Source organism: Anser anser, assembly GCF_964211835.1.
Source record: "Anser anser genome assembly, chromosome: 8".
In the NCBI taxonomy this organism is placed as follows: Eukaryota; Metazoa; Chordata; class Aves; order Anseriformes; family Anatidae; genus Anser; species Anser anser.
The window spans coordinates 21,913,887-21,938,764 of record NC_139728.1 but is presented as its reverse complement, the minus strand read 5'-3'; the positions used below and the strand labels follow the sequence as shown (position 1 = coordinate 21,938,764).

Here is a 24,878-nt window from a genome sequence, read left to right as displayed (position 1 = left end):
AGTCTCTCCTTTCCTTTTCCCCTTTCATTCCCTGATCTGCTCTGTCATAACCGGGCAGGAGACCTGCTCTGTGATGGTGGGGACATGGCTGCCTGTCTTGTGGGTGTTGGGGGGCGGTTTATAACTATGCACACATCTGAAATGTAATTGCTGTCAGCTCTCTCCATTCTTGCAGCACGAGGCCTTTAATCTCTCCCACCAGACCCATCGGCCCTGATATTGCAGCTCCAGAAAGGCTGGTTTTATGTACTTTAACCCCGCGACCTTTACAAATCCCATCATTCCAATCAATACGTCTCATTAGCGTTAGGTAAATGTATGGGATGGATGGGGAGCTGTGCTGGGAGGAGCCCGTGGCGGGTGGGGTGGAAAGTGCTGCCGCTGCCCGCTCTTTGGGGACAGCCCAGCCCCGGTGCTGCTGGGGGCACCCTTCCCAAAAGCATCATTCCCCCAAGCACTCTTCCCTCCGGGCACGCGCCTTGGTCCGGCTAATGCAGAGCTGGACAGAGTCCCTGCCAAGCCAGCAGTGGAGTCGAGAGCCCAAGCTGTTAACTGGACCAAGCTGTTGAAGTCATTTTTCCTCTCTCCTTGGGAAGCAGACATATGTTTTACAGCTTTCCACCATGTCGACTAAATGGAAACATGCGGGGCCTGCGGCAGGTGATGGGGAAACAATGCGGGGTGTGCCGGGGGCTGCCTGCGGCTACCGCGGGTGGCAGGACAAAGTCAAGGAGCGGGGCGAAGAAACAAAATCACTGGCACTTCCCACGAAGTGAAAGGCTTAATCCATGCAGAAATGCCAGCTTACACCAGCTGAGAACCTCGCTGAACCATGAGTTCACGGGGCAGCGGTCAGCCAAAGACGCTTCAAAGGATGGGGCTGCCCTCGGGACAGCCATACAACCCAGCTTTCAGCGGGGAGTGGGCTCACCCCTCGATCAGTGCCTCAGCCAGCAGGGCTGTAAATGCAATTACTGCCCATAAAACCACCCAGCCCTCCTCCGAATCCTGCTCAAACGCTTGACTCGGGCGACCCACTGGCAGCAGCAAGTGGGGCACCCAAGGCTGCTGCTGCTGCAGCACAGTCCGGGCAGGGCAGGCTGGGGTGCAAGGGGAGGCAGGGGTCCCCTCCTGCCCTCCCCAGGCAGGGCCACCTTTCCAAGTGGCATCTGGAGCTGGGTTTGGTTTCCGAGCTCTGCTATCCCCATCTGCAGAGCCAGCTCGTTACTGCAACAGCGCTCGGCCCCGCTTCGGGCTCGCCCCAGGAGCGCACACAGCTGAAGCAGGCAGATTAATGCCGAGCACAAAATGAGTTCGCATGCACAGATCTATTCCTGGTAGAGCCTAAAAAGCAAGGGCTAAAAATATATGGGCACGCTCTGCTTTTTCACATTAGTGTTGTTTAATGAAGATGTTTCCGAGAGGTTTAAACTCAAACAGAGCTGGGCCAGATGCACCTCTCCTGGGAGCAGGGGGCAGCCGAATTTGTCTCCTTGCCGGAGGGGATGCACAGAGCTGGGTACATGACAACCCCATGCACGTGGGGCAGTTTGGGCACCCGGTCCATGTGCTCCCTGCTCCCCTAGCACCGATGCCTGCTTCCTCCGCCCCCCCTGCCCTGTTTGTCAAGGCACTTCAGCCAGGTCTCAGGCTTGTTGACAAGCACTAAACTCCTCAGCGGCAAGAAAACCATTTAAGCACTAAGCCCCCCTTGGCTTTAGCGAGATGGCTGCGCGGCGCGGGATCTTAGCACAGCACCTAGCAGGAGGCAGGGGGAAGGAAACATTAATAAATCCTGCAGCGGGCCAATTTCACTCGACCTGACACGCTGCTCCTCCTGGAATTAACTGGGCAAGCCCCGAGGCACCTCTCCGGAGCGGCACCCCAGCCGCCCGCTCCCCAACACCAAGCTGGGAGCATCCATGAAACCTGCATCCAGAAGGATTGGAAAACCAGTCCATACATTCAGAGCCACCCTCTCCAGCAGAACAAGAGCAGGGCTGGATGAAGCTGTGCGAGTCCCCACTGCTGACTTTATCCCTGCCCAGCACGGCACGCCAGAGCCCCACGTAGGCAGCAGGACTGGGGGCAAGGGGCAGCATCCTCCCCACCCAGGGCAGCGAAGGGGGAGAGCCCCTGGGGAGCAGGCAGGGAGTTATCGCATCACCCAGCCGTGCCCCTGGGGGTGTCACGGGAGGACAGAGCAGTGGCCTTGCTGCAGGACCGGGTTTAACCTTCTGGGGCTTGTCGGCTGGAAGGAAGCTCCGTGGAAGAGAGATTGCAGATAGACGGGGAGATTGGTGGGTCTGGAGATGCAGGGGATTGCAGCGGTGTTAGATTTTATCTGTGGCTCTTCACGGCCAGATGACCTTGGGATCCCAATCAACAGTTGTTAATAAAACATAGGGGAAAAGTGTGAGGGGTTAGATGCAGAGCACGGCTCTGAGGGAATGGCATTGCAGCTGAGGGCACCGGAGGCTGCTGCTGCCTGCTGTAACACCACTCACAGCACCCGGGGCTGGGAAGGGACAGGGGAGCTGGTTGTGGTCATCACTGGAGAGAGCAAGGGGGTGCTGGAAGAGCTGGGAACCCACCGCAGAGCCACCACCGCCTCCCTGCTGCGCCCCGGTCTCCTCCTCCTCATCCCCGGCTGTGCCAAGATCCGGCCTCGCTCAGCCCACATTTCAGTCCCAGCCATTACAATGACAACGGCGATAAGAGATTCTTATCACAGTGCTCGACATCGATTTGAAGCTGAGCCCCTTTCCCGCTCTCCTCCTCCTCCTCGCGGCTGCGGGCATGCTCGGCAGCTGTTTGAGAGCCAAGCTAAGGGCAGGAGGTTCAGATCTGTCCGGGGCTGGAGAGGTACAAAAAAATGGAGATGTAAAAAAAACTGGAGAGGTACAGAAAGTGCTCACAAGTTTCACTGATGTTAGGGCTGTAGCTAACAGAGATGACCGGTCTCTCACGCTCCCCTTGCAGCCACCACCTCCAGCATTTACAAAAACTCAGTTTATCTCATTGCTGGCCCCTATACATGGCCAGGTACCTGGAGCTGGCCTCTGAAACCCACACCAGCCCAGACTCCCACCTTCCAGCTTCCCTTTTCTCCGCTCTGGGATGGCCAGTGGGGTGCTATGTGCCCAGCAGGGAACGCTGCCCGCACCAGGGCTGCCCTGGGCACTGAGCACATCCACTCTGGGTGAATGCACCAGTGCACGTGCAAAGGCAGAGCAGGACCTCAGGTGGGGAAACCGAGGCACGGGCAGGCTGCAGGCTCACACAGCAGCACTGCCTAGAGGACCAAGGTGTCCTGATCTGGCTCTGCTTGAGCAAACCTGGCCCCTTTATCGAAACCAGTGAAGCCCTAGCGTCTCTGCTGAAAATCCTCCCAGCGCAGCCTCTGGGAACAGCAGACCCAGGAGGTGGTGGCAGGGGAAACACCCGAACAATCGGAGCCTGTGCGGGGATGAAGAAAGGGCGCTCTTGTTGGGGTGAGCCCAGCGTCGCCGGGTGGCACCCCAGGTACCCCAGCTGTGCCAGCACTGCAGCACAACAGAGACAGAGCTGTTCGGGGCCCAGCCCCGGCACAGGGTGTCACCGCCTGCGTTTGTGAGCGGGGACGTTGTCTCTTTGTCTGCGCTGGTTTCTGCTCTGCTGACCCGCTTTGCTCCCCCTGTCGCGCCATCCATCAGCTCTGGCAGCCCCGTCAATTCCAGGCCCCCGCGATGCCATTCCCTGGGGGTGTGTGTGGGGGGGATAAAGCACATTTTTTTAGGGCGAGGAGCAGCACTTTCCCTCCTGGCAAGTTGCTGGGCTCCCTCCTTCCCTCCTCAGAGCCGTGCTAGGCTCTGCTTTGCCCCAACCTCAGGCCACCGGGCTTTTCCTCCAGCCCACCTCCACCTGCCCAGAGGCAGAGCTGTGCTCCCGGCTGTCCGGGCCGAGGAGGGTCCCTGCAGCATCCCCGGCCAGATGTGCTCTGCCGGCCTGCCCCGAGGCCCCTGCTATTACCGGCAGCAGGCAGGCGGTGGCAGCCTGCCCCGCAGGCAGCGGGCAGGGCCGGGGGTGCTGCCAGGCTGGCAGGTGCTGCGGGGCACCCAAGGGACCTCAGGCCGCCTTCCCCGCAGCCCTTCCCGCTGCTTCTGGGGGCAGGTGGGCGCTGTGGGCACCGGTGACGCCGGTGGCTCACCCCCAGCCACGCGCACGGCTGGGTCTCCCCAGGCTTGCTGACATAGCTGGGCGATAGGGAAAAGTGGGATTTGGGGACAGCCTTCATCCCCTGCTCCCCGTCACGGCCATGCTGCGCCCCACAGGGCTGGATGTCCCCCCTGCTGCCCCCCAGCATTGCAGACCTGGCACAGGGAGCCCAGAAGTGATGGGGCTTTGTCCCCTACTCCCACCTCAGCAGCAGAAACATCTGCCTCCCCTCCTCAACCCATGCGCAGCTTTTAATAGTCCTGAAAATTCGCAAGAAAACAGGGGCATTAAATGTTAATTATATCTATTTGGATGCAAAAAATTTTATTACTCGAGTTAACGATAGCTGGAGTCATAAAGAAAAGCGCAGAGCAATGGACGCTGCCTCTCCACGGGGCTGAGCACCCGCGGCCACCCCGTGCCATCGGCCACGCGAGGACCAGTGGTGACAAATGGCTCTGGGACGTGGAGGGGCCGGATCCTGCCCTGGGACCGGTGCTGGGGGCAGGGACCGTGCTGGCGGAGTGGCCACGCTGGCTCTCGGGGCGCGTGGTCGGTCCTCGTGTAGGCGCTGCGCTGGCGGGACTCGGCCTGCCCCAGCCCGCGGGCTTCTAATTTACTGCTTTCCTTTTACCGTAAAACTGAAAGGGGAAGGTGCACCCTTTAATCACTGCCTCCGGGGCCCCGCCTGAAACCACACAGCAACCGAGCGAAGGCTAGGAGTTAATGCTCCTTCCGACACCTTTTTATGATTCATGGGCCTGACCTTGAGCCATAAACCGCTCAACCTCCCCGACACACTGGCAGTATTTACAGCCTGCAGGGGCCGGTACGCGCAGGCACGGACACAGACGTGGGACAGGCTCAGGTACGTGGCCGGGGATGCCACAGGTACCCGGCCCTGCCAGGGACACCCTGTGATAGGGATGGCCGTGCAGGTGGGAGGCCACAGGGGGATGCTAACGCAGCAGGCGGAGATGGAGACATGCATTTTGTACCTATGCACACGTTGCACTTAGGAAGATGTTTATGCATGGACAAACATGCACGGATAAACACGCCGAGATGCCCTCCCGGGGGAGCACACGTAGCAAGCACGTTTGGAGGGGCACGACTGCATGCAGAGAGGTGCACAGCCATGTGTCTGATGGCCCCCGAGCACCGGACCAAGGCAGGGGGCTTTTGGCACCAAACCAAGGCAGGGGGCTTTTGGCACCAAACCAAGGCAGGGGGCTTTCTGCTTTCTGCAGCAGGACAAGGGGACGAGCGATGCGGCCCACAGGGAAGGGACCAGGTGGAGCAGGGGGCTGCTGACACCCAAACCACCTCGGTGGCACTGCAGAGGCGTGAGCAGGGCTGGGCGTCCCACCTGGGCATCCCAGGCAGCCCCAGGTCCCGCTGCACCAGTGAGACCAGTGAAAAGCCTCCACTGGTTCGAACTGGAGCAGGTTGAGGTCTAATGGTTAAAGCAAAGGGTTGAGAGGCTCTGCGTGCAGCCACTTGGGGTCGGCTCGGACCAGCCCACTCCTTGCTTTCTGCCTCAGTTTCCTCACTGCCGCAGTGGGAGAGCTAATCCTGACCCATCCTGTTTGCACGGAGTCGGGAGGCCGAGCTCGTTAATGTTTGCAAAGTGGGTTTGGCTCCAGTGATAGAGCTAGCCAGAAATGTGAAGGTCATTATTATTAGCAGGATTAACGCGATTTAACCCAGCAGTGAGGGGGTACAGGTGAGCGCAGCAGCTGTGCTGTGCTCAGCAACAAATTGCACGCACACGCAACCTCAAAATAATGACAAGTACAATAAAAACAGTGAGAGATAATGACGAATAGTATGATCATATATCACTTTAGAAACTTTAGGCAGGACTAGAAGGTCACCATGCTGCCCTCTAATCCTTCCATCCCCAAAATACCCCCAAAATACACTCCCTAAAGGCGGCAGGAACTGAGCTTTGCTGTTCCTGGGAACATCCAAATCCCATACGGGCTTGTCAGTGCCCGCTCTGCACATGCACAAATTTCCCGGTACAGGCCCATGTGCATCACTTGCCACCACGGAGGTGCTGCCACACAGCCTCTGGGCAGATCCTCGCCAGGCAGCCTCCCTCTTCATCCTCCTCCTCATCCTCCTCTGCTCCGCAGTGGGGCCCATGGCATTGGGCAACTTTTCTGGGACAGGAATATCCCTCTTTTTCTGACTTTACTGCTTGCCTTATTTTTTTTTTCCTAGTTACAAAGTAAAAGAGGGAAAAAACACGCTTATCTCAGAAAGCAGAGTTCAGGAAAAAGCTACTGGTCTTTTGGACTCAGCAAGTCCCCATTGGTAGCCTCGCTTGTCACTGGGAATTTATCAGCCAAGCACAGATCTGGTATAATGCGCCATATAACTAGTGCATAAACAAACTTCAGCATGATAAATGCGCTGCTTTGAAGCCATAAAGTTATTAGCTGGTGGCTGTTAGCTACTGCTTAGCGTGGGGCACGCTCCTGCCGTTAACCCCTCGCCGCCCCCTCGGCGCCCATCGCCGTGGGGGGACCTCGGGAGCGGAGCCCGGGGCACGTCCCCGCGTGGGATGACGGCAGCCGAGCCCCGGGCTGCGCAGGGGGGACCCTGCAGGCACTGCTGGCTGCGCAGTGCTTATCAGTGCCCTTTGCACCCACCGCGAGGAAAGGGCTGGAGCCTGCAGGAGGGAGATGTTGGCCAGGAGCGGGGCTCTGAAGGATGACACCCCGGTGTTTGAGACCCGCAGCGGCTCCTCTCCTCCCCTCTGCCCCCCGGGAGGCAAGCACAGAGGGTGGTGTGCATCCCCATGGCACAGAGCCTCTGGGATACACTGGTTTCAGAGATGGGCTCAGGCAGGGCCGGAGGAAGGAGGTCATCCCTCCACTGCTCAGGACATTTTTTTAGATGAAGTGCTGAAGCAAAAGCCCTAATTTTTATTTTTTTTTTTTCCGGTAGCAGCGAAGCAGCGAGCGCTGGCAAGGTGTTTAGAGTTCCCTCTGCTGCCTGCAGCGCACGGCTGCCGCCTGCTCCCATCAGCACAGCCTCACCGGAGGCTCCTGGGTGCTGGAGAAGCCCCACAGCCACCAGCAGCTCAGTGGCACATGGCCAACCCCACAGCATCAGCAGAGCCAGCCACCAGCATGACACCTGGAAAGCATCCTCCACCCCGTGGGGCCAAGGGGATGCTCCCACCAAGCTCCCTGGTCACCTCCTGCCCCTGTCCCCCCGGCGTGCTGGGGGTGGTGGGAGGTCTCCAGTGCTCGCCGTGCAGCAGTGGGGGGATGCAGGGGGCCGGGGGCTGGCTCCTATCCCTCTCCCCAAACATTTGGCCCTGCGAGGAGGCAGGAGACGTCTCAGCAGGGCCAGCTGGGGGGCAGCGGGACTCGGAGCTGTCTCAGCGCCTGTTCCTCATTAGAAGCCCGGTGTTGAAGAAACTCATAATTAGAGCCCTGAGTATTAATTAATCTCCGTGACCCTCCTCTCATTCTCCTTCCCCTGCTCCCGCGGCTCAGGAGGTCAGCCTGGATTATTAACACGTGCAAGTGCAGGATGGCGAGCACGCCGCGCGGGTCGGCAGCGATGTAGGGCCCGGACCCCGGGGCCCGTCCCCGTGTTCAGAGCAGCCACGGGCACCTCATCCCTCCCCGTTCGGTGCTGGCGGCAGCACAGCATCCCTCCCCTGCTCCTCTCCTCCGCCGCCAGGCTCGGCTGGGGACACAATCAGCACCCTGGGGACAGTGCCAGAGTGGGCGCAGAAATGTCCCACAGTGAGCAGAGCTGGTGGGAATTGGAAAAGCATCCCATCTGTCTCGGGTCTTTAAGACCATCGGCACTAAGGAGGCAGCCCTGGGACACGGAGACCCTTTTGGCACCATGGTGGCCACGTCCCACAGCCCCTCTCCTCCCCTGCTTGCCCGCTCAGGCTCAGCCACCTGGGGCAAGGACACAGCTCCCGGCAGCCCCACGCTCCCTGCGAGGCACAGCCCAAGGACCGATGGGCTCCGGAGAGCTGCCACGGAGCACCAAAACAAGATATAAAATAAATCCAAACTTTTCTGACACCCTGGTAACCACCAACTGCTTCCCTGATCTGATTTTTCCCCTTTTCTGCTGGAGCAATAAAAAGGGGAAAATCAACATCCAAATGATCTTGTTTATGGCGACTAAATAAGCTGCATGTGCTTAATCCGTTAGAGTTTAATGAATTTACGACTTGCTTTGGAATTTGACAAGGGCTGTAAAAGAGTAATTAACATTTATCAGTGTGTTTTTTACACACACCCCGCCCTCCTCCCGTCTCCCTTCCTCCTCCCGCTGCCTGTCGCGGAGCAGCACTGGGTATCGGGGGGAATATAAAAGCGATCAATTAATTCTTAATAATCTCGGGGAAAGATTGTAGAGTCGCAGTATGAACTCAGGGAGTGTCAATAAACGTGCCAAAGGTTGGCCCCCTCCCCGGCGCTGCGGAGGAATGCGGGCGGCCAGGGAGGGGACGGGGCTGTGGGGACGGGTGGTGCTTGGTGGAGGGGCCCTGCACCCCCTTTCCTTCTCCTCAGGCCCTGCTGGCATCCAGAGCGACCCTTGGTCACCTCGCCCGGGTGGCCAGGCTGCCCCTGGGGCAGGAGGAGAGCAAGAGAGGGGCTGGTGGCATAGGGGGGGTCTCAGTGATGATCCCCATCTGATGCAGCAGTGGTGGCGATTCGGAAACGCAATCCCGTTACAGCTCCGTCCTGCTAAACCTGAGCCTGAAGGACCCCAAATCCTCACCACAACCCCAATGCGGTCACACTGACCATGCACGTAGATGGGCAGCGCAGCCATGGGTGCAGGCGTCTGCACCACCCCGCTGTCACTTGGCACAGGATGTCAGCACAGACATGAGCTGGAGCTTCCCGAGCCCCCAAATTGCCACCCGATGTTCTTACCCCTCCTCGGCACCGAGCCGTGGGGCTGCGGAGTGGGGCATGCGTGTGCCCGGTGTGTGAGGGTGCGGGGAGCCTGCCCGTCTGGGCATCCTCACAGAAAGAGTGGGGTCAGGGCTCCCAGGGGCAGCAGGCTCCCTGGAGGAGGCGGGGAAGCATCTGGCTGTGGGGCAGAGGGTCCCGGAGACCCACAAACAAAAGCTCAGGATGATAAATCCACCGAGGCTTGAGACTGTCCGGGCATCGGCTCTGGACAGAAACAAATTCTCCCTGTCGAACGTAATGGCCCCAAAATAAGCAATGAGGCGGGGAAGGAGAGGGCTGGACCCAGGGGGTCTGGAAAATCTCCTCCCAGCCCCATGGCGAGGACGTGGGAGGGGACGAGCACTGGGCACGCACCCGTGGGGCAGACGGGAGCGCTGGGATTTCTCCCCGGGTAGCTCAACCCAGACGTAGCTGGATGGGTGCAGGAAAGAGACGTGGAAAGTAACGGGATGGGCTCGCCTTCATTCCACGTGAACCCTCTCGTCCCCTGCAGGGGCTACAGGGTGAGGGCAGGGAGCAGAGCTGGGGGGGCACAAGGCTGATCCGGCCCCACGTGCAGGATGAGGAGGCGACGGAGAGGCTGCAGCAGGGCCAAACACCCAGAGAGCATCAACCCCGCAGCGAGGGTCCCCAGCCTCAGGCATGCTTGTGGGGACTGCGCAGAGGGATTTGAGGCCACCGGGGCCGGGGTCCCGTGGCTGTGGGATTTGTCACGGTGTCTCCAGAGCTGGCCGGGAGTGGCTCGGGGCAGGCATCCCATCCAGGCAGATGGAGGGGGGAGCCGGGAGGCGGCACCCCACGGGGAATTAGGGGGTGCCACAGCCGGCAAGGCTGGGCACTGGGGGGGTCTGCACCCTCGGGACAGGGCCTGGGGATGTGGGTGGCCGGGCCACGCAATTCCCTGGCTGTGGGAGCACTGGGGGCACGCATGGCACAGGGGGCACAAGGGGGTGGCAGGAGATGCCAAGGCCCCCCTAAGCGTGCTGCCCAGGGTCTGACACCCGCAAGCAGTGGCGCTAAAGATGATTTTAGGTCACGATTATAAGAAATCTATTGATCTCTTGGACTCTGTAATGACAGACCAACCATCTTAATAAAACACCTATTAGTCATGCATTAACCCGCCTCGGCTATTCGGACATTCAGTACCGAATTGACGAGGGCAGTGGGATTTCTCAGAGTCTTTTTGGGGAGGGAAGGGGGGAAAACGTTTCTTTAGGACACAACAACAACAAGAAGAAAATAATGCAAACTTACAGAGGGGGAGAGTTAAAATCATACGATGAGTGGCAGTTGCAGACGCCTGGGGCCCTCTTTGGTTGTCGCTTCTATCTGGCAATCAATTGACAAGAAATTGGGATTATGAAATATTACGTCTGTGATCAGAGGAGGCGGGCTTCCTTCCCCAACCTGAGGGCAAGCCTCCACTCCCCACTGGGACAAACCACGGAGATCATCAGCGATTTGGCCTCCGGCAGGTTTTTAGGATGAGCACGGCCATCATCCCCACAAGTCTTTCTGACTGACTCTGAGCAAGGCTGCGATGCCCTAAAGATGGATCTAGATGCCCGTGACTTTTTATGAGAGCGAGACTTTGCACCTGGGAGCACGGCATCCACAGGGCAGGGGAGAGACGGGGAAAAGGGAAAGGGAAGCGTGGAGCGGGAGCACAAGTGGCTCATGTCAGTGAGGATGGGATGGGATGGGATGGGATGGGATGGGATGGGATGGGATGGGATGGGATGGGATGGGATGGGATGGGATGGGATGGGATGGGATGGGATGGGATGGGATGGGATGGGATGGGGAAGGATGGGATCGGATGGGATGGGGATGGGGATGGGATGGGATGGGATGGGATGGGATGGGATGGGATGGGATGGGATGGGATGGGATGGGATGGGAGCGGATTGGGTGGGGAGGGGATGGGAGGGGATGGGAGGGGATGGGAGGGAATGGAGATGGGGATGGAGATGGGGATGGAGATGGGGATGGGATGGGATGGGATGGGATGGGGTGGGATGGGATGGGATGGGATGGGATGGGATGGGATGGGATGGGGAAGGATGGGATGGGGATGGGGATGGGGATGGGATGGGATGGGATGGGATGGGATGGGATGGGATGGGATGGGATGGGATGGGATGGGATGGGATGGGATGGGATGGGATGGGATGGGATGGGATGGGAGAGGAGGGGAGGGGATGGGATGGGAGCGGATGGGAGGGGATGGGATGGGAGCGGATTGGGTGGGGAGGGTATGGGAGGGGATGGGAGGGGATGGGAGGGGATGGAGATGGGGATGGAGATGGGGATGGGATGGGATGGGATGGGATGGGATGGGATGGGATGGGATGGGATGGGACGGGACGGTCCCGCTCACAGACAGGAGCAGGAGGTGCCATATGCGTGCGGTGGGGCACGGCCCCCCCGGGGGCCTCTTGTGTAAGTGCTGGGGAGGGGGCAGGCGCCATTTCCTCCTGCTCGAGCCGTTGCAGCCTCAGAAACCACCAAGTCCCCGTTGCGTTGGGAGCTGCCCGGAGCTTCCTGCAGGTGCCGCGCGCTCATGAATCACACCTTGTCACCGGGCTGCCCAACGGCTTGGGCCGCCGCCACCCCCGGCCCCCGGCCCGGCCAGGCAAGGGTTAAGCGGGCATAAATCACCCTGTTTGAGAGACGTTTCAAAGCCTCTTCCAAATATTATAAAAAATGTCTTTAATCATCTAATAGCGCGAACTCGGCTGGTGATGGATGGAGAGAAGTCGCCTCCCTCCTCCTGATCCTAACAGATGAGGCTGAGGAGCTGCTGCTGGGGGGGGGGGGAAGTTGGGGAGGGGGCTGGGGGAAGAGAAGGACATTTCTCAACCTCCCACCAGAGCAGTTATAAATATGAGGTCATACAGCAAGAGATGATAACGCATTAAAGGCTCTTGAGATATTAGTCTGTCAGCCTCGTTAGACACAGCCTATTTGGGGCTGACTGCATAATTAGAGGCTGGGGTACCCATAACTCACTGGTGTTTATACGGTGGAAGGGGCTACGCTCACCATCACCCTCAGCACTCGGAAAAGTCATCTTCAGCAGGCATCAAACCCTACTCCCTGATGCAAAAATAATGCAAATCCTCCTCTTTCTCGAAAAAAAAACAAAACACCCTTGCTCCTGCCCTCATCCCCTGCCCTGCCCCAGCCTCTGCTCTCCCCGCACCCACCCTCATGCCTCCCCTCTGCTGCGGGTGGGAAACTGACCCATGGGGGAGACAGAGTGGCCCGAGGCCGCTTGTGGCCGAGGAGAGAAGTCCTCAATGCCAGTCCCCCTGCCCTCCCCATGGGACGTCTCGCTGGGAGGTGTCACTGGGCACCTCCAGGCTCGCCCTTCCTGGGTCTGCAGGGAGCTGGAAGCAGCCTAGGGGGTGGGTGTGCTTGGGCAAAGGGGGTCCTGGGGAAGGAGCCGGGCTTTCCTGGTCTCCTCCGCTTTCTCTTCTCGGTTCTGCCTAGCTGGTGGTGAGCACCGACCCAGAAGGGCACTTCCCAAACCCGCCCGGCTGAAAATTGAACAAGTGAAACAGGGAAGGGGAACGTTTCCCTTCTGCAACCGTGCGGAGCGAGGGCACCGCAAGAGCCGGCTCCTGCTCTAACGGGAACAGAGATGGGGCAGGGGGAGGCAGCAGAAAGCCAGCCCGAGCCTTGTGCACCCAAAACTGACCAGAGGAGCTGGTTTGCACGTCCTGAGCCTTCCCACGGGCAGGGACGTGAGCACGAGCAAGCAGAGCCCTCGCTCTGCAGCTGCAGGGGCTGCCCTGTCTCGTCCCCTCGTCCTGCTCGCCCACCGCAGCCGGCGAGGGGCAAGGGGTCCGCAGAGGCGGGGGCAACCCCATGGCTTCCCGGGCTGAGGCAGGATAATGAATCCTGATGGGGGAAGTGACCTTTTCCAAATGCCACATGTCATTGGATTTTATATCACACCAGGACAATGTGCCATGGGTATTAAAATCGTTTTTCCAATAGGAGTGTGTGTGTGTGTATGTGTGTGTGTCAGGGAGAGATGTGAGAAAAATAAAATTAAGATGTGAAAATTAGGCTGCCTCTAAACATGGCCTTTAGAGAAGACTTTGGTCCTGGCAGAGCAGCGCTGACAGAGCTATCCGTGCCCTTTGCTCCTCAGATCACGGGTGATTTTGTCAGGGAAATAAGGCCTGTCCAAAACCCACGACAGAACTAGGGAAAGTGCTTGGGAGCCCTGATCTCCGTTTCTCAAGTCCTGCAGAGACATTCAGCTCCTCCGCAGAGGAGGACGCCTCCAGAGCTGCTCTGCCCCACGTACAAATGCTCCCAGACACCCGTGGGTGTCAGCCTGGGCTGTGCACGCACAGAAAGTAAAATTTACATGACTGCCACAGCCAAGCTGCGTGGTCCCAGCGGGGCTGCAAAGCAGTGACCCTGGGGCCAGCGTCTGCAGGCTGTCCGAGCACACAGGTACGGGGCACAGCAATGCCACGATATGGTCCCGCGTGGAAACACAAAGCAAAAAAAAATTGAGGGAACAGGCTGGGAGAACTGCAGCCTGTTCCCTCAATCTGCAGGGCAATTGTCCGGCTGAAACAACAACGCTGGGACAAAAAAAAAAAAAAAAAAAAAAAAAAAAGGGACAAGCTGTGTTTGTTTATTCAGCTTCTTTCCCCCCTTCTCCTTTCGACAATGCCCTGACACTGTGTCCTGCTGCGCTGGAGCTGCAGCCCCAACGGACTAAATTTATCCCAGCTGGAGCCCTGTTTACAAGCCTTGTCCTGTTTGCAGCGTGGCCCATCCTGCCCTTCCCTGGGCCGACAGCCCAGGCTTCACCTTCCCTGGTCTCTGCCCCTTCAGCCCTGGAAATTTCCCCCCCCTGTGCTGGCAGAGGGGGCAGCTTGTGGCCCCCTGCCCGTCGTGGGCTCCCTGGGCTGCTGCTTGCCCAGCGTGGCTCAGTGGTGGCCAAGGCTCGTGCCACCCAGGAAAATGCTGGCTGCAAGCTCGGCAGGGAGGGTGCTGAGCACCCCAGGAGCAACGTGCCGGGGATGAGCAGGCTCCACCAGTAAAACCTCGATGGCGCTGTGCATCCCTTTGCAACCATGCGGGGTGCTCTGCTTCATGGGGAACAGCGGGCCTGGGCTGTCACACACATGTCCCTGTCCCCCCGTGGGCTCACACGGGTTGGGAAGACAGAGCTCAGCCCCGAGGTGACCAACCTACAGCTTTGGGTCCCGTCTCTGGCCTCCTGCAGGACTCCTCCTGCAGTCCCAGGCTGCCTCACCCCCAGGAGGTGCCTTCAGCAGGGCTCAGTTGGCAACATCCGGGCTCTTATTTGCTGTTTAATGAGTTCCAGATAATGAATCCCAGGGCATGAAAGCTTTTTGTTAACCCTTTGGCTCGCCGTCAGGATTTGCCAGCAGTCTGCAGGGATCTGAAGTCGTAAGAGCAGTTTGGGGGTGACTGCAGGTGCTCACCTACGGACGAGCTCACACCGGGCAAGAGCAATGCCCACGGGGTATCCTACTGGGCCCAGTAGTGAATTCGACCCTAAAGGCTTGTCCAGACGAAGCACTGCTCCTGAGAAACCCCCCACACGGGGCATTTCTTATTCCAGGGAGAAGACCTCGGTCATGCCCACCAGACCCGCTCTCTGAAATACAAACGGAGCTTTTGGGGAATACTTTTCCAGCCTGAAAACCACCAACGCCCTGCACTCCCCCTGACTTCCCAGCGCAGGCAGGGCGTTACGGGAAGGGCTGGTGGAGCAGCACCCAGCACACACACGGCACTGTGCTCCTCACACGTGGGGCTCCCCATCTCCGGAAGAAGATCCGCTAGTCAGGAAGTCACGGCCCTGATTACTTTGTCTTCCACGTTTAAGAACATCCCTAACTGCTCCTTGGATAGCTCAATTAGTAAAGTGAATATATTATATAAAGTCTAAAAGATTAAACTATCATAGGCAGCCCATAATTTCATGAAGAAGTCAGGGGAGCATATCCCTCTTATTAACTCTATAACAAATGTGATGAAAATGTTCAAATAGAATGTTAATGCAATGTTACGTGTAATTTTCCCAGGCGATTTTCTGCTGAAATATTTCTTTATTAATAGTAATTGAGGGTATAAATTATGAATGAGGCGATTTTCTCCTTTCACTGGGAAAGACGTACTAATGGCAATAATTCTTTATAATAATTTTTTTGGGGGGAGAGCACGGAGGGAGCTGGGGTGAGGGGTTTAAAGAAAAAAAAAATCTTTAAAGGGATTGCAAAATATATAGACTAGCAGTGCATGTTTTATGGCAGGGCGCTGTATTTTATATCCGTGTGCTGGGCACCAGCCCCGCGCGGGGCTGCGCAGCGTGCGCACCGCAATTTCCTTGCGCCTTCTCCATCCTGCAGATGTCTAAAGGCTTGCTGCGGGCCAGGGGCATGTGGAAGCCCTGGGTCTGCAAATGCTGGACTCTTCCAGCCTCATGTTTTGCAGGAGAGGAGCAGCAGTGGCAGCATGAGCTCCGGGCACTTTGGGTTAGCAGCCGGGACACGCGCGCGGACAGGCAGTGCTGAGCCGCGCAGCTGCTCGCCGGGAAACAAAAAGTCCTTTCTGCGATGCCAGAATGAAAGAGGCGTTTTACAAGGGTTTTCAGAGCTTGCTCTCCTTGAGGGCTGTATGGTTTTTGACAAGCCAAACGACTTCAAAATTTTTCCGCGCGGTTAGGAAATAATGCTGGTTGGAGGGTGTTTCTTAGCCCCTTCTCTCTGCGCGCATCTCTCTTTATAAAGGTAAAGGGGAAAGAAAAGATGATATCCCTAAAATTTCCACTGCACTCCGATTAGCTGAAAAAAGCTCTGAACGGCATAAAACTTTTAGACCAAAGAATTCACTTTTCCCCCTATTTTATTAACTTCTCCCAGGAAGTGCTGCCACATTCAAAACAAGATCTACTCTATGAGTGCAAGGAGAGAAGCAGATGCTCCCAACGCTCTGCTGTACAGACTAAAGAGCAGCCCGTGAGATGCTTAACCCAGCTCCTCTAGGGGCAGGCGACCTGGTCAGCCAGCCAGCGGTGACAGGGAACAGCTCTAGGACAAAGTGCCTGCGACACAGCCCTGGAGCTGTGTGTTATGGGGCACAAAGTGGTCTGGATGCGTTTCTCAGCATCGCCACGGCTCCTCAACACCTCAAAAGCCGGGGAGGGGATTGCTTTGCTCTTCCCCATGGGACATCCCTTATATTCACCTCACCAAGCGTCCCCCCAGGCGCTGCCCTGCCCTGGCTGTCCCTGGCCCCTCCGCTGGGCTGGAAGCCTCCCCGCAGCAAGGATGTGCTGTCCCCATCTCCGTCCTCCCGCAGGCACCGCTCCCAGGCGCTGCCGGAGGCTCTGCCCGCACGGGGAGGCTGCGGCGAGGCCGACAAAATCAGCGTGATCCGTCACCGACCCTCCTCAAAATTAGGTTAATAATTTATGATGTTAAATGGGACAGTTAATAGCTGGGCCAGATGATTCCTCAGCTAATCTACAGCACGGGCTGAGCTGCAACGAGTCCTCTGAGAGTTCATTACACTCCCCAGCCCTCAGCGCTCGCGCTTTTGGCTCCACTGATGCCTACGGGAGGCTGTGGCTGGTGCCGCTGGCAACACGCCTAAGACTTGCCCCTCATCAATTAGGAGAAATAAGGAAATCGACAGGAAAATTAATTTCCAAAGAGACAATGCCTATGACACCTGCACTGCCCTCGGAAAGCTGGGGGGTTAGCTGAAGCCTTGGGAGGCGACTGCATCTGCTGTCTCGCTGGGCGAGCTCAGGCTGTTTTCCTCGGGGCTGGGAGGGCAGGAGGGGATGTCAGCCACTGGGCAGGGGGTGCTCGTGCTCCTGGGTCAGCCCCAGGCAGGCACCAGCCACATTTAGGAGATGTAACAGCAGAGCCTGCTGCTTAAAGCTTCCCCCCCCCGCATGACAGAGCTCACCAGCAGCAAGGATTTGCACCTTGACTATGCATATTCCCAAAGAAATCTTGGAGTTAAAGCGTCAGGATGAGAAGGTCCAGCAGGTCTTTTACCTAGAGGACATCCAGGCTTTCCATCCCTATCGAGTGCAAACAGACCAGCTGAGGTCTATGGCACCCGGAGGCAACAAAGCCCCTCTGGCACTGCTGGTCCCACCTCGCCTCGCCTCCCCGGAGGGATCTCACTGGGGGGTGCTGCCCGGCAGCGCCAGCCCTAGGAAGCCTGGAGGAGCATGCCAGGGCTCTGCTCTGCAGAAGAAAGAGTGAAGGGCACCCTGGCAGCCCTTCTCTGTGTTACAAGGCACAGAAAGTCCATGCGACCGACCAAACCTCAGCAGCAATGTCAGCCTACGGGGTGTCCGTGCCCTGCCCTTCATGGGGCAGCAGGCAGACCCCTTGGGCTACCACAGCGACTGGCCAGGCGACCAAGCAAAGGGACCCACGGCCAGATGTGTGCTGATGGCTCGTGCAGATGTTGGCCCCGCAGAGCGCCTGGTCAGTATTATTTCCCCTTCTCCCTTCCACATTCCTGCTCTTGCCAAATTCAAACCATGCGCAGCGCCGGGGGATTACCTGCAATTACAGCTTTCACACGTCGGGCACAGCTGGGGAGGGGGCGGCGTGGGACGAGGTGTAAGGGCATCCATATGGTGGGCTCCTGCTGCCAGTCCCCTGCCTGCAGTCTCACCCCCCCTCCAAATCCCCCTCCCAGGCAGGGACACGTGGGGGCAGAGGGGACCCCCAGCTCTTTTCCTTCCAGCTTCTGCCTGAGCACGCAGAGGAGAAATGACAATTAGGGGGACAACAAATGAAGCTGCCGGCCCCTGGGGGGGGACATGTGCGGTAACTTGAGGCTGGAGCGGAAATAGCTCTGGTCGACCCACTTAGAAAATCATCATTACTGCAGGATTTATGGCTGACATGAGCTTGTCTGATAGATATGACTATTTAAAGGCAGCCAAAGCCTCCATTTATAACAATGCGAGGGAGGGGGGCGGAGGGAGCTGGGGCAGGTTTGAAGATCAAAGGGGCACCTGGAAAGGAAAGGGGACCTGCAGGGACAAAGGGACGGTGGCTTCAGCTCGAGGCAGGGCTGGTGCGGAGGGGACTGTGCCCATGGGGGGAGCAGCGAGCACCCCAACACTGCAGCATCGCCCAGCCACAGCTCAGATCCTGCTTTTGGAGCTGCCAAAATGCCCCTGCCCGGGTCCAGGCTGTCCCCAGCCCCAACGCCCAGGTGAGAGGCACTGCAGGCAGTGCACGGACAGCGGTGCCTGCTCGGGATGCTGCGCTATTCACCGGGATACCTTCAACTAGATGTAAAGAGGAAAAAAGTCGGTGAGGCTGGGAGAGGTAAACAGCAATGGCAGGTTTGGAGGACAACAACCAAATGCTTGCAAAGTTTTGATTTTGATTTTTTTTTAAATGTAAAGGACAGAAAATGACCTCTGGGAATGATGCTGGGCCATTGCTGTGCGGTCCCTCAGGGCATGCAGTCCCTTGGCAGCTTGTCCCAACATTGAAGCCAGTCAGAAGTCCTACGTGTGAGTTCCTCGGGCCTGTCCGTCCCTCACCGATGAACTTTCAGTTCAACCTGACCAAAAGGAGATGCTGCAGGCGTGCTGGAGGCTGGTACCCGGGCTGCCCGGCTCGGCTGGAGACACCCTGCAGGCCCCTGCACCCTGTGGGTGCACCCTGTGCACCCCATGGTGAGCAAGATGGGACCAAACACCGAGGCCCGGAGGCCTGGTGATGCTCACAGAGGGCTGGTGGATGGTGAGCTGAGGGACGCAGGCAGCGTTCGGTCCCATCCCGAGCAGGGACCGGCCCCCGGAGGACACCCTGCCCAGGGACAGCGTGGAGCCAGCCACCGGCATCCCCGTCCCGGGCTCTCGTCCTCAATCCGGCTGCTCCCTGTCCTTTGGGGATGGCGGCAGCCCCTCACCTGATTGAATTTCCAGGCCATCACTCGCTCTCCCTGCAGCTGCGAGGCACGATCGCCCTCCCGGCAACCCCACGCTCACCCCGCGGAAGGAGGGGCTAATTCAGTTAGCCCAGTGGCATTAGCTGCCGTGAAGAATAACCCGCCAACACGGGCCTGCAAGCCTGACACAATATTAAAGACCCCACTGCCCTCACTTGGGGCAGATTAAGCCGGGCTCATTGCTTTAATGCTGCACTCCTCGGCCGGGCTCCCTCCAAGGCTCTGCACCTTAACTGTATTACCCCAGCACCGATGTGCTTGACCTGCCAATATTGCTCCCTCTGATAATTCACCTCCCAGGAAACTTTGCCTTTTTGACCTCCTGCCGGAGCAGGCTCGAACCCCAGGAGCAGGGCTGCCCCCACAGCCGCTGTCCCCGCCGGCCGCCCCGTGGGTACCCAGGCTGTCCCACCTCCCAGCAGCGGCGGCTGGTGATGCACATGGGGAAGAAAAACACCCAAATACCAGTATGGTCTGGAGCCTGGGCTCCATACTGCTCTTTTCCTCTTACTCTTATTGTTGGCCACACTCCATATTTTACCCAAGATGTTTGAGCCCGCTCTGCCCACTGGCAGCTCTGTCTCACCTCCTCGGAAAGTAGAAAGCTTGCAAGAGGGCATTTTAATTCCGGCTCTAGACCTAAAACAAGGCGTGTGTTCCCTGCATCTTCCCCCCTGCCTTTGCATGGGTCACATTTGCACTTGCATTGCACAGCCAGTGCTCGGGTAACGCGTATTAAGGTGGCAAACGAGTCGTGTACATTTACCCAGCTAACGCACGTGGGCCATGCTGCATGTCGGGTATGTCAAAGCGGTTCTTCCTGCACGGCTTTTGCTGCCTGCGAAGGGGCTGCCCAGCACTTTGGTGCAGACCAGGCACTCAGGCACCGCTCACAACAACCAAACAGTTTTACATGCAGAGGAGACTCATCTCGCTTCCTTATTTTCCGATTTCACCATTCAAAGGTGCGTTTCCTCCTTTTGAAGAACTAAAACTAGAAAAAGGAACGAACCTAGGCTTCCGTTCAGGGCTCAGACTGCAAGCCACGGTTTTTTTTTCTTAGTATTAAAAGGCTTGGTGAGGTGGTGCTTGATCCAGCCCCCCCGGCACAGGAAGCAGGGAGCCCACACGAAAGGGGTGTCGCAGAGCAGTTGTGGAGCAGTGCGGTTTGGGGGCTGTGGGGACAGCGGGGCTCTATTCTGGGCACTGCCACCGAGCCAGCGGGTGACCTGGGGGCACGGCTCCACTCCCCGTCCCTCGTCCCTTCTGGGCATTATCTGCACTACGTCCTGCCTGGTGCAGAAGGCAGCTCTTGGCACCACGAAGCACCACCGAGCACAATCCCATACAGTCTCAGCCCCTCGGAGCATCCCTCTGGCTGCTCCCACTCGCTGCTGACCTGGGACCCACCCTGCTCCCACTCGCACTGGGTGTCCCACAAGTGGGAGCAGCCCCTGCCCGTGGTGTGTGGCCAAGCGTGTCAGAAACAGGGAGGGTGTGTGACTTTTATGAGTCTTTCTTAAAGAAAATCTTTGGTGTATGGGTAGATCCAAGCCCAAAATTCAGGCTCCGGCAAAGCAACGGGAAACAAACACTCCCCATTTCGCAGTGAGCCCGTTTGAGAGGTGAATGGGAAATGGTCTGAGCGAGCACTTTTTCCAAACAGGGTTTATTTGTCTAAGCGATGCTGCAGCCCGAGCATCCTCCTTGCTTTTCCCACCCCAGGAGCAGACGGGCAGCCCCACTCCGTCAGGAAAGGAGCTGAGTGGAGCCACTCGTCCCATGGCGGTGACAGGGGGCACCTCCAGCACCAGCGGGCAGGTGACATGGGACACACCGGACTTTCTGCCTGCCACCCCCCTGACGTGACCCTTCCTCTTCGGGGGAGATTTAAGGTGCTCTTATATCTCCCCGCCGTAAATGGCCTCGTAAAAGTGACAGAAAGACGTTCATATGGATGCTTGTTAAAATTTTATTACTAATCACCTCCAAAGTCAGCTGCTGTATTTAACCCAGGCTTGTGGGGGGAGAGAGCAGAGGGGGCTCTGCCTGGGCTGGATGAAGAAATCAAGACCAGAAAGTGTCAAGGGAACAAGGTGACAAGTGGCAGGGACACAAACCATGGACACGGGGAGGGGTCTGCAGGAGCAGCAGCGCTTAAAATCCCCCCAGCTGCCGACTGTCCGCAGCAGCCACAGCCATGTAACAAGGCCAAAGCAGGACAGGCTCATCGTGGAGCACCAGGAATTGGAGACCTCGGCTGACCTCCTCCCATGCACAGAGGCTGAGAACCAGATCTCAGGGGACAGGCAGCTCTCCAGAACAGGGGGCTGTCACCAGCATCGAGTGCAGGACAGTGCTGGGGTGGCAGACCCTTCCACTGGGCTGCAAGGACAGCAGTTATGTTTCCTTTCCTACCCGAGTCAGGTCCCATCCTCGCACATAAAACTGAGCTTAGGGCAGAGAGAAGGAAGCCCAGAGACACCACTGCCGTGGGGGCAAGGGGATGCTCAGCAGGTGTAGAGGTCTCACAGGGCACTGACACACTGCTCCTTGCTGGAGCATCCGTGGGAAAGGAACATGAGGAGTTTTGCTCTCCCCAGGGTGACAGGTGAGGAATAAATACGCTGTCAGGAGGGAGGAAGGGGGAAAAGAAGGAGCCTGTGCAAGGCATGTTCTCAGCCACCCCTTCTGCACCCATAGCTCCCGAAAGGAAGCATAAGAAAAGAATGGCCCAGACGGCCACCAGGGCAGGCCCAGAAGGACCAGAAGAAGGCGACCTGTCCTGCCATGCCAGGGGCACACACAGGGTCCCACCGGGGCAGGCACTGCTCCACACCTCGGTGTGATGCACCGAGCAGGGGGGACCAGCCCTGATCAGCTATTAACAAAAAGATCTGCTCTGCGGTGGTGAAGAAGCCAGGGCGACTTCTCCTCTTGGCCAGGTGCTGGGATCGGTAGGAAAGTATTCGATTGTTGCAGTGAGAAGGGAACAAGGGAAGAAAAGTCCTATATTGAAAAGAAACAGCTTTGAGAGTCTCCTCAATTCATAACAGTGCCCAGGTGACTACAGGTTACACGAAGGACAACCTCTCGCCCCTACGACCTCTTCTGCCATTGCCACTGCAGCTGCCTGCTCCCAAGGCCAAGGGGAACAGGAGAGGGAGACATGCTCCCTGAGGATGCTCTCGGAAACCTCCCCCCCATCTCTCCTCCCTCCAGCTTTACGCCACCCCAGGTGTTTTTGGCAGGTCCAGCATCCCCACTCGCCCTCACCCTCGCTGCGCCGAAGCATCTCTTAGTCCCCATGGCTCTCCGTCATCGCTTCCCGGGCTCCTGGCACTCTGGGAGCTGCTGTCTGTCTGTCTGTCAGGCCTCACATCCATCTTCGGGGCCTCTGTATAAATCTCCTAGAGGCCTCTTTGCTCCCTATATATCTCTCTAATTAATGTTAGTATAAGTAAAGCACAGCCTTTTCCCCTTAATAAGCAGAGTGCTGACTTTATTACAGGTTTTTTTTTTTTCCCCTCTACTGGCTTCGGAGCTCTAAATCATGTCCAGGAAAGCGCTTACCAAGGGAAATGCTATGTCCTGGCCCACGCTGCCTGCACCCCAGACCACTGGGGTGGGCGAGGGGTGGCGGGGGGAGCGCGTCAGGGCACCTGCGGAGCAGCGCCAGGAGCCCCGAGCTGCCAGGCTAGCCGGGGTCAGGCGAGAAGTCAGAGGCCATCGATGTGTTGTCTGGCGGAAGGCAGGGTCCAAGCAAAACAAGGTGTTAAATATCCACTAATTAGAAGTGTCAAAACAGGACTGGGAAGGCTGGGGGAGGGCCTGGAAACATGATAAGCGGGGCTTGGCGGGGAGAGGCGCGCAATCTCTGGACCGTGCCGTGGGCGAGTGCCACTGCAGTGGGGAACTTGGGCTCCAGCTGGCATCTTTTGGTCCAGCTGTGCTCTGAGGAGATGTGCTCTGAGGACACTGTGGTCAGCCATCAGTCTGCTCTGCTTTGGGCCGTCCTGTCATAGAAGCACAGAATGGTTTGGGTTGGAAAGGACCTCAAAGACCATCCAGTTCCAACCCTCTGCCATGGGCAGGGATGCCACCCACTAGATCAAGTTGCCCAGGGCCTCGTCCAGCCTGTCCTTGAACACCTCCAGGGATGGGACATCCACAACCTCTCTGGGCAACCTGTTCAGTGCCTCACCACCCTCTGAGTGAAGAATTTCTTCCTAACCTCCAATCTAAATCTGTCCCTGCCACCCCATCGCCATCCACTGCAAGTGTGCATCTTCCCTTCCCTCCTCTCCAGGAAACCTGCCTTATCTTTCCTCCATGTGCACATATTTCTGGACTGGAATGTATCTCTTCCAAGATCCTGGAGAAGCAGAAGAGAGGCCCATGGCTCTGTCTCCTGATGCTGCACAGCAAATTACCAGTGGGGACATCATGGAGGAATGCCTGGCCAGCACGCTGGCCTTGGTTCATTGTTTCTCCAGCCCTCTGCCAGCTCCTGCTGCTCGTGCATCACCCGGGTGTGATGTCTGACAGCAGCCCACCCGCACGGCGTGCCACAAACACCGCACTGCTGGGATGACAGCGTGCGTGCACTGCTCACACCCCCACTGCCCGACCACATCCCCATCCCGAGGCACACATCGCGCTGCCACGTGATGGGGACCTTGCAGCTGAAGAAACACCTGGCCTGAAGCAAGCTGGGCATGGGGAAGTGGTTCCCACCGCCGTGCCAAGCCACACACGGCTCAACCACCACCCCGGCGCCCCAGTCAGCGGCCTGCCCCGAAAGGGTTAATGCTCCCCGTGCCCTGGGTGCTGGGGTGAAAGGGTTACCTGCGTTGTGCTCGGATCCCCTGGCCATAATGTGATTTCTTGGCACTCGCATATGTATTTATGCAGTTTTGCCAACACCCCCGCCCCGCCATGCGGTGGCTATTGATCAGGCTAATGGAAGGGATCCGGTTGCACGTGCTCCGCCGTGCTCCCACACAGCCACTCCAGCGCTGCCCAGCCAATCAATGCTGTGGTGCCCCCGAAAATCTGCCCTAATCTCATTTGCAGATGTGTTATCGCTTAATAAAATCCGCACTTGCCCTTCCTCTCCCCCCCTGCTCAGCTCCGAAACGCATTTGCACTCTGGCTCCCAGGCCGGCTCCTGTCGTGCCCCTGCATCCTGCTGGCCGCGGAGGGGCTCGGAGTGCCCTAAGTGGGTAAGGGAGGGATGGAGAAATCATCCGGCCTCTCCTGGGTAATCAGCGCTGCCTGGCAGTGCCAGGGGATGCTCCTGGGGACACGGGCTGGGGCTGGTGGGTGAGCGATACCTGCCTCTCGTCGTCTGTAGGGGTGGCAGTGACAAGAAGGAAGGAAAACTGTTCCTCCTGAAAACATGGTGGAAAGTGGGATCGGTTTTCTCTAGCCTGATCACACGTGTTTCCGTGGTCTTTGGAAAAGAATTCAGGAAAAGAATTCACAGTCACCTCTGAAAACACCAAGGGTACCTGCTACACAAATGGGTATCTTCTGTGAGCAGCCCATGCCACGGTGACAAGAGGAAAGTCCTAGCTAGTCAGGGGGATCAAATGGGACACCCCCCGTCACCATCTTCTCCAGGGGGAACAAGCTTCATTTCTCCAAGAACAGCAAAGTCAGAGACTCCTGCTCTCTCCAGGGCAACCCTTTGTCCTGCCTCTGCTC

The 24,878-nt window shown here is 57.9% G+C and overlaps 1 protein-coding gene across 8 annotated transcripts in view; it reads right to left on the bottom strand.

Annotated features, from left to right (window-relative positions):
• RNF220 (ring finger protein 220) overlaps positions 1-24,878 on the bottom strand; it is a 195,558-nt gene that overhangs the window by 105,813 nt on the left and 64,867 nt on the right. For 3 of the 8 annotated variants that reach the window (XM_083846880.1, XM_083846879.1, XM_083846884.1), the window contains one exon: positions 10,425-10,499. The exons of the other annotated variants lie outside the window; for them this stretch is intronic. In XM_083846880.1, coding sequence (XP_083703006.1) covers positions 10,425-10,499 — 75 coding nt within the window. The remainder of the gene's footprint in view (positions 1-10,424; positions 10,500-24,878) is intronic. 8 annotated transcript variants of the gene reach the window in all.